The 9,643-nt window shown below is 46.3% G+C and overlaps 1 protein-coding gene across 3 annotated transcripts in view; it reads left to right on the top strand.

The window, feature by feature from the left end:
• The window catches only part of LOC144139301 (uncharacterized), a 34,790-nt gene extending 28,686 nt beyond the window's left edge, over positions 1-6,104 (top strand). For 2 of the 3 annotated variants that reach the window (XM_077671694.1, XM_077671696.1), the window contains exons 2-3: positions 3,496-3,893; positions 5,921-6,104. In XM_077671694.1, the coding sequence (XP_077527820.1) occupies positions 3,496-3,867 (372 nt within the window). In that variant the 3' untranslated portion in view covers positions 3,868-3,893; positions 5,921-6,104. Of the gene's footprint in view, positions 1-549; positions 861-3,495; positions 3,894-5,920 lie in introns of those variants that run through there. The other variant, XM_077671695.1, reaches the window with a different exon arrangement.
• The last annotated feature ends 3,539 nt before the right edge of the window (positions 6,105-9,643 follow it).

Consider the following 9,643-nt stretch of genomic DNA (forward strand, 5'->3'; position numbering starts at 1 on the left):
ACTGCTGGGATCGCAAACCAAAGGAAGCTTATCAAGCTCGACGTATACGATCACTACCACCGTGACCTTCAGTTGTAACACCTCAGAGCTCACTTTCGCGTTATCGACAGCTATCGACAGCTAACTTCACCACAAAACACGTGCCGACTCCTTTTCGACGTACACCAACCAAACACACGTTCGGACAGCTATCGTGGTTCTGTAGGAAGTCGCGAACGTGCCCCCTCCGCGCACGTACCTACACCGATAGCTTTAAAGCGGATACACGGGCGCGACGAGAGGTTTCATCTCCTTATCACAGTCAAATTTAGAACACGCACGAAGCGTTTTTTCCTGCGCCCGCGCGAGCGGAGGCAGCATCTTCCTCCACGAGTAAAATTACACCACGGAAAGGAAGAGCCGTATCAATTTTTGTTTACCGATGTGGACAAAACGCAGAGCACGCACTACTCTTTCTTTTTTAGGGATTCTTCGACGCGTCGGCAGCTCAACGCGGCAGCGCTCGGCGCTTGCAGGAAACGGTTCACGCGTGTGTGTGTGTGTGTCTGTGTCTGGCCGTGAGGCTTAGTGCGACGTGCGCTCGATGTCAACGCGAAACAGTCGTCTTCCCCTCTGGCTTGTCTTGGCAGCGTACGTGCTCGCCGTGGCTTTGCGGTGAAAGTGGGAAGCGCGGGAAAATTACGGAGGGTGTCGGGTGGGAGGTCGAAAAGAGAGCGCCGGTATGTTACGAAGCGCCGATACGTCGGTATACGGCTCGCGGTATATAAAAGGGCTCCCGACCGAACATGGACCACCGCAGTGTGTCTTTTCAGTTGCTCGAGTCGGGTCGAAAAAGCTCAGCTGAAGTCATGAACACCCTGGTAAGTGTTGTGCTCTCTGTGTGTTCGAACAAAGTACCGGCCTTGATTAAGGGCTTGAGGAGTCAAAGGTTGGGTTAGTCGTTTGACTGTATACCTTAATTATCACAACTATTGATAAAAATCTTTTGATAAAAATGAAGATTCCCCGCAAAACTTTAATATGCTAAAGGCTATGACCTATAAGTTCTTGCCTTTTCAATGCATAGAATGCATTTTAACGGTGTACTTCTCCTAGAGATATGTCTGATCGCTTGTCACCATGGGATGAGAATAAAAATAAGCGAAACAGGCGCGTTCACCGGTATTGGAACTTGTGTGCGTTTCGTATCGTGTATTAGCAGCCAATGGCGCAAGCAATTTTTAGTATTCAGTAGATTGATGAGACATAACAGAAAGCACACGGATTCCCTAAAGAAATAAAAGGGCAAATCTTCCCATTAATTCGCTATTACTGATGATGATGTGATGATGATGATGACTGCTAAAAGTACTCTTACGTAGTTCAACTCCTCGAATTTTTATTTCAGAACATTTCCGAAATTCCAGAGCCTTAATTTTAAAGCCGATAGCCTTTCTTGAGCCCTTCAAACGCGAAAATTTTGGTCTGTCTGTCGGTTACTTTCATGAAGCGCACAACCAAAAAGCAGGTGAATGAGGGCAAGTATATGAAGAATATGCACGCAAGACCGTCCCACACTGCGAAAACTGCTGCGGCGAACATGTCCGCTGTATTCTTCGCAAAGAAAACCGGAGGTATATTTGAGGCAAAGTCAAGTACGTAATGAATGTACCAGCGTCATTTAATTAAGAATACACGATGAATTGCGTTTTACGAATGCAATTAAAAAAAAACGCGTTGAAAACAGCGCTGGAGAAAGGCGAGACTAAATTGGAACATTTGAATTGAATTGGAAAAACCTTCATTGCAGTCATCAAAGTAGGAGTGCGAGGGGGTAAGGAAAGCAGGAGAGGAGAAAAAAAGGAGATACGGGAGAGAGGGAAAGAGGGAGAGAGATAGGGAGGGAGGTTGAACAAGGGAGAGAGAGAGTTACGTGACAGTGGCAGCAGAGGAATATCATATTTTGACAATAAATACGAACACAACAACAACAATATTTGCAGCTTAAGAAGGAGATACGCCATTAAATTACTATGTGCACGTACGGAAACACCAGGCGCCTATCACAGTCTCCTGATAGACGACCACGGCAACAGCACGCCGGTTTGCAATGTTATCTGCGTTTTATCCGAGCCAAAGATTTCCATGTTCACTGTTTCAATGGTAGGATAGATATTTTTTTAGTCAGGCACTAAAGTTACTCGCAATCTGTTCATGCCGCCTCATGAACTTTACAGTACGTCGTCAAAATTATGAGAATAGGCGAGGATGGCGGAGAAGGAAAAACGATTTCGATCGCACTTTTCTCGCGAGAAAAAACCTGTAAACTAGTAAAAAAATCAAAGCCCCTTTTATAAGAGAAAGATGGTTAAAACGCAAAGCTTTCTCCAATACAATATGAGTCACAGCCAAAGTCCAAAATCCACTCTCCCAAATTCCGAAATCCAAACTGTCAAAGTGCAAAGCCAAAGTACACTTCAAGTCAGCCAAAGCCCAATGCGAACGTCCAACTCCACAACACCGAAGTCCAAAACCAAAGTCCAACCCCGCTTAGAAAATTTATCCCATCATCATCTTCGCCAACCATGCGTACAGCCAAAGTACATTTTGCGTATTTCGAGTGGTCCGTTAGATGTGAAAAGACATTCCATTATTATGTTATCTGGTGTATGATTCATGTATCCTCTGTGAAACCGATTGTGTAAAGTTGGCTTTCCTGCAGCGTGTTTTAATCGGCCGTTAACGCCTTCAGTAAGGCACAGAAAGCTTCGCTTTAAAAATACAAACACAGATTCCCTCTATAATCTTTAACACGACAAAGTGGCTATGCAGTGTTCATCTCCCTTAGTGTCCCTTTGAGGTACAATAGAGAACGTAACGCGCTGCAATTCATGAAATCATGAATAATGCAAAGTGCGAACACATGACGGTGCAGAACAGTGACGCAGGGAAGCGGAGAGCAGTTGTTGTGTGCGCTATACGCAGCTGGTCAGTAATGGCGTCTTATGCATACTTTAGGTACAATTTCTTATTCTGACACCCCAAAGGGGAGAGGGAGAGGAGTCTCAAAAATACTTCAAATAATTTAAAACAATCACTCGAATACACAGCAAACGCAATTTTGGTGGTAGAGGAATTAGCAAACACTAAAAAAAAGGAATACAAGAATGAAAAACCCATCAATACAACTCATATTAAGTGTTCTTGGTCTTGCCAAAGGACAACAATCCTACTTTGTTAAACAAGCACGTTTAAACTGCCATTCAAATGGTTGACAAACGAGTCAGGGTATTTAATAGAAGCAATTTGTGGTGGCAGCTTATTCCACTGATAAATGGCAATAGTGGTGATTGTCGAAGAAGATTTGGGCGTGCAAACATGGGGCCGGCATCGACCACGTCTTCAGCCAAGTGTCTCAAATGAGTTCCACGTATGCCCACAACCTTCTCATACGATGGATATGTCCAACAATCGGAAATACTGTTAATATCAATATCAATCGCCTCCGAATCGCAGATCGTTGTCGCTACCCTCGCCGCCATTGCTGCCACCGCAATGGCCGGTGGTCTCGTCGGCTACGGCGGCGGCTTCGGAGGCGGCTACGGTGGCGGATTCGGAGGAGGCTACGGTGGCGGCCTCGGCGGCGTGGGAGTGGGAAGCAGCGTGGTTCTCCTTAGTCCAGGACCCCTTTACGGCAAGGTGGTAGCAGGACCTGCCTTCCTTGTCAAGACCCTGCATCACGTGAACAAGATTAGCGCTGGTGGAGCCGTGCTGGCCCACAGCGGCCTCGGAGGCGGCTACGGCTTCGGAGGAGGCTATGGCTTCGGAGGCGGCCACGGAGTCGGCTACGGAGGCTACGGCTTCGGTGGCTATGGCTTCAAGGGCTGAGCTTCTGGAGTTCAAGGAACTGGAGGGTGAGGCTCTTGCAAAATCGAGTGTAATTTCAAATCACTTATACCACTGTCGCACGGATCAAACTAGATGCTACTTCAGTGAAACGAGCATCCTTTAAATGACTGACATGTATACACGAGCTGATTTTGGAGAGAAAACGCGTTCAGGGCATCGGTGTGACGGCGTTCGAAGGGTGCACTGCTTGCGCTACTTTGGTATTGTTGCAGTTGAATAACCTAATTTAAGACAGACTCAACTCACTGTATGTTGTTTCTGCCACCTTCACTCACGCCCTACCCTTCCATTCTTCTGAATAATCACCCCTGACAATTACTTAAATATCACTCATCTACACTGAACCTTCTCATGGAGCCCTTCATTGAGAGATGCTATTGCAACAAAACTAGGGTATGCGAAATTTTTCGAATACGAATCGAATACGAATATCTAGCTTCGAATGTCGAATCGAACATCGAATAATTAAGGGGGGACGTGGCTTTCGAAACGAACTTTTTTTATTTCTGTGTGGATTTTTACGAAAATTGGCTCAGCAACTAAAAATGCTTCTGTGATAATACCATAAACATTTCAGAGTAATATTCTGAAAACGTTTGTATTTATAAAACTTTCTTTCTGTTCATCTTGTACAGAGCTTGAGTGGCCTATAAAACACGATAGAAAACTTGTTCGAAGTCTTTGCATTCCTGAATGGCCAAGGTCGTAACAGTCAGTGTTTTTTTACTAGAACATCATTTTTTTTTAGTTTCCAGTTTTTAGAGGTGAATGCACAAAACACACATAGACCACGAACGACTACTTGAATAAAAAATAGCAAACAGTAAACCTGAAAAACCAAGAGTGTCACGACTGGAGCTGTTCATCAAGGAATGTAACGCAAAGAATGGAATCAAAATAAACCTAGCGGTCACGAAAAAGTCCCTGGAACAAGTGACGTAAGTGGCAAAAAAAAAATGTTGAGAAAACAGCTTCCGAAGTTGCAATTCGCGTCCTTTTTGAACACGGGGCTTCTGGATTGCCTTGCCTTGAAATTGGAGTGCCTTTGCAGCCTTTTCGTTCCATAAAACGTCATTTTCAACTCTTTTGTGAAGAATACATAGCCCAGTTTGTGGACCATACGGGAGGAGATAGCTTTCAATGCAAAGTAGGTTAACTGGTTGCCTGCATTGCACAGGACAACTTCCCTCTGCAGTGTTGTGACCATGGCAACAAGTGTAGCACTCTTTTTTTTTTTTACTTAGATGTAAGAACTGAGTTTTGACTTCTTTTATGCTTTATAAGATTGCTTGGAGCAGCAACTTCGTAGTCGTATGTGCAGGTGTTAATTGCCAGAAGTTTACATACCACAAGGATACAACTGAGCTACTTTGAAGCTTTATGGCCATTCGCGCTTCAGAATCAATTCCTGGCTTCCTTTGTGCGTCTTTCTTTTTCTGCCGTTCATGCCTTTATAAATGAACGAAGATAAAAGAAACGGCCGGGACCGGAAAGAGGATCGCTCACCCGATCCAATGGTACCAAAATGGCCGCGCCCTATGGCACCGTTGCGGAGATACAGCGCTCCGAAAATTGCCGTTTTTCACCCTTTTGCGCTGACATTTTGTCACCGCGGCTAGAAAAAAAGCATTTTTATGCCACTTTGCGACGGTTTCCGCCGGAAAAACTTTGCAAACGCACAAGATGGAGAACATAAAAGCCGAATATGTGGCCTTAAAAAAAACGATGTTTTGGTCATTTTTTCCAAAGTTGAAAGCCGTGTCCCCCCTTAAATTAATGAATCCAAATATTCGATAATAGCCGATTATTCGAACCATTTCGAATTTTCGAAATGATTCGTATACATTGTTTTCGAAGCGAATACGAAAATAACACATTTATTATTCGAGTAATATTCGAACTTTTCGAATATTCGCACACCCTTAAACAAAACGCATTTTGTGCTTTGTATATTGAATCTTTAATGACTCGCTTTCTTTGGTAATTTCAATTGCTTGCTTATCACAATTATCCTTCTTTTTTTCGTTCGCAGAAGTCAGAAATAAAGAACGAGTCACTCTGCACGTCCAGCGACGTGTTGGCAAAGCAAGAGGCCGGCAACAGCCAACCACGCGGTGATCTCGGCGAGAAAGATCAAGTCATTTTCTCAACAAGTGCTTCCACGCACGAACGCTTGCTTTTAGCATGTAAATAAAGCATTTTTCACAAAAAAGAAACACCTTCTTGTCCTTCCTCGCCTCATTAAGGACAGGACATAACGATATGTATCGTAAAGGCACAATCAAAAGTAAACGGAGCCCGGGTTGGAGAATTCAAGACAAATACTCCGACGTGCGCCTAGCCGGCATGCTTTCGGTGACATTTTAAGTTCGTATTTGAAAGCAAAGCTTTCTACCTCTACCAGCCAACGGTTTCGTCGTGGCGTGCGTGACAAGAAATTTCTAACGCGGCTGAGGAGGGGAAGGGCGCTTTTCACTCACTGAGCACAGTGTAGATGGCACGGCGAATGGGCGCTATTACCCAGCGTTCCCCGCGCGCGGGACCTGCGTCGGCGGGATCCATTCCGTCGGCTTTGTCGTCTGCTTTAGCGACAGTTGTTTTGGGCCTGCTTTGGCACAGCTTCGATTCCATTACGCGCTTCCTTCGCACGGCTTAATTAACTTGTTCGATAGCACCTCCTGGGTAACTCGGACCCGACGGAATTAAGTGGTCGCACGGCAAAGATACGCTAAGGATTGGTTTGCAGAGCGGGAGAACAAAATGTAGAGACCACATGCAGACGTGTGGCCACTAGACAAACGTTGCCTTTTGTGCACTGCTTGCCACGAATGGGTCTCCGTTTTATAAATTGGTTAAAACCAATTCGGTTGTGTTTTAACCGGTATTAAAAAAGCCGAAAAGAACAAGCGGTTCTGATAAATAGCAATCATAAAAGTTCCCTCAGCTTTCTTACAATTTTCTCAAACTTAATAAACTTACTAATTTATATTGGTATAAATGGGAATCACTAAGCTCACATGCCGAATTGTTTGGGGGCCCCACCCACTCTCTCGAGCGTCGCGCGTCGTTCTCTAGCCGCGGCAGCAGTTTGCACTCGCGACGGCGGTACCACGTCCACGGTCGCTTTTTAATTAACGCTGACGAGATCAGTACGTAGGGGCATTAGCGTAAGCTGAAGCCGACGCGTAATCGACAGTGCTACGGCAGCTCGGTGTGGTTTTGTGGGATCACGTGGACAGATTTGTTTATACAAAATCCCACCTTTCGCGGCCCTGCTGAAGCCTACGCTGCGACTGGCCGCATTAAGAACGTCCCTAATCAAACAACCATCGCGCGCTGAAGCAAACAATGTTTCCATGCGTGATGAATATTTCATTAGCCACTTATCGCAACAAGAAAACCAAGATGCAAAATTAAAGGAGCACTGACCCGAAAATTTTGTTACACTTTTATTGCTTTTATCGATGCTCAATGGTTTGGCGAACCTGAAACAGCACTTCAAATACCTCAGCGCGCGATTGTTAATTACATTGAACGGCCTGAAAATCGTTTGTTTCAAATTCCCGCGCTTTCATTTCGAACGGCGCATATGACAGAATCCAGGCCTGACCTCATCGCTTTGTGCGGACGTCACCGGTGCCCGCTTGAGAGGGTGTTGCGCCCGCTCGCCGCTCGTGGGGCCGCGCGCGTGACGTGACGTCACGAGTTTTTGACGAGCGCTGTCCCGTCACTTCAACTTGGCTTCACGGGGTGATGTCACGCTGATGTCCGTTTGCTGAGTGGCGCTCCGCGCACTGCTCCGTCGGCGCGGTGAATGAGATCTAATTGAAGTTCTTCGGGTAGCAGGTCGCTCATATTTCAGCCAGGGTATTCTGTAGAGTGAAGGAAGCGAACTGTGGAATAATATTAACGCCGAAAATTGGCCTCAGTGCTCCTTTAAGTGAACAGATTTGATTGATTGTACGGTTTAACGCGCCGACGCAACGCAGGCGATGAGGCGCGCCGTAGTGGAGGGCTCCGGATTAATTTTGACCACCTGGGGATCTTCAACGTGCGCCGAAATCTCGTACACACGGGCGTTTTTGCTCTTCGCCTCCATCAGAAAAGCGGCCGCCACGGCCTCGAATCGAACCCGCGACCTCGTGCTCAGCAGCGCAACGCCTTAGCCACTGAGCCACCGCGGCGGGTTGAACTACTTGCTCAAACTTCGCCCTATAGTATACAGTGACGTAATATGTGCAGCAGCGACGTAGTGCGGGCCAGCACTAAAACATTTTTTATCAGTGGGCCAACTGCGCGTTTGCATTCCCGTGATATGACCGAAGGGAACTTGAGGCCCAACTAAAAAACGCCCAGTCATGTTTCTTGAAGGCGGCTTCGGAAGGCGGTCACCAGTCGCGAAAACAAGATTCTGTGACGTAATAGAGACGTCACTAGAAATTGTGGATGAGGAATCGCCACTGCGTTATCGATTTTCCCCAATACTTAGGTTAACGACTGGAACTTTGCAATGATAGTGCTATCATTGCCACCGTGAAGAACCAGTCTTCTCAATGAACCAAATTTGTCTTCACGCCGAATTGAAAACAATGCAGCCTTGGGCCTCACTAGCCATCTGTGCTTTGGGAGAAGTGCGGCGGACGACACGCGGGTACTTCGTGCTCTCGGCAGGCCACTAGCAACAACATCGTAGAAACGGTGGCGAAAGGCCGGAACACCGAGGCCCTAGGTCACGGCGTCCAATGGTAAACAGGTGCAGACGGAGCAGACGACAAGGAATGCCAGTAAAGGCGAAGGAGGGGGCCGGAGTACGCAAAATACAAAAAAAAAGGTAAAACGCCCTAAAATGGCGTTTGCGCGTTCAGTATGCTTGGCATTAGGGCGTTAAGCCCATAGAAGAAGCCTAAGCATTTTTTCCCTCCATGATTAAGACACATTGCAAAACACTGTCCGCTTATTGCTGTCGTTGGAGCAGCGGCCACAAACGGCGCATAGTGTTTTAAAAGTGAAGCTTTAGTGTCCTCCCTGACGCTGTTGTAAGAGAATACACCCGGCAGGAGAACCAACTTTTTCTGACGATGGCGATGAATGGTCGTGGGTGAAGTAAAAGAAAAAAGCGCTTCCCGTGGCCGGAATCGAACCTAGGTCCCCCGCGTTATGAAGCTGGCGTCCGTACGATTACTCCACGGCGGGTTTTTTTTTTCTTCATTGCACACAAAGCTAGCATGGAAAGTCTCACCCTAACTGCAATAACGGTACATCCACTAACACATTTTAAAAGTCAGGCAGGCACACACACGCCCCAAGAAGATGCAACCAGTCCGGCGGCTAGCGATTGCTCCGCATAGACACTGTACTCAAGCGCACATTGTTCGCGAAAAATTGACTTAGTTCCACGAGATTCCTCAGCATGGCGGTCAATCATGCCACATTTACATAGGCTAAACAATCCTATCAACACGAAAATGTCATATGGCACGAAACAGTTCTTCATCACTGGCAGGAATCGTATACTGTAGGGGGTGATGTCTATGTCCTTTTTAAGAGTCCGATGCAGAACGTCCCAAAAAAACACAGCATCCCGACATAAAACAAAGCAGTGATCAATTGTCTCCGGCTGGTTACACAAGCGACAGTTAACAGACCAAGGCACATATACACCTTCACTATTGACGCCTTCACAGACCTTCACAGACATTGACGCCGACGTAATTCTTCTCACTGAGACATGGCTGAATGACAACATTAGAGATTG

The sequence above is a fragment of the Haemaphysalis longicornis genome, unplaced genomic scaffold (genome assembly GCF_048455015.1).
Source record: "Haemaphysalis longicornis isolate Haplotype H1 unplaced genomic scaffold, Haemaphysalis longicornis Haplotype H1 scaffold_5, whole genome shotgun sequence".
In the NCBI taxonomy this organism is placed as follows: domain Eukaryota; kingdom Metazoa; phylum Arthropoda; class Arachnida; order Ixodida; family Ixodidae; genus Haemaphysalis; species Haemaphysalis longicornis.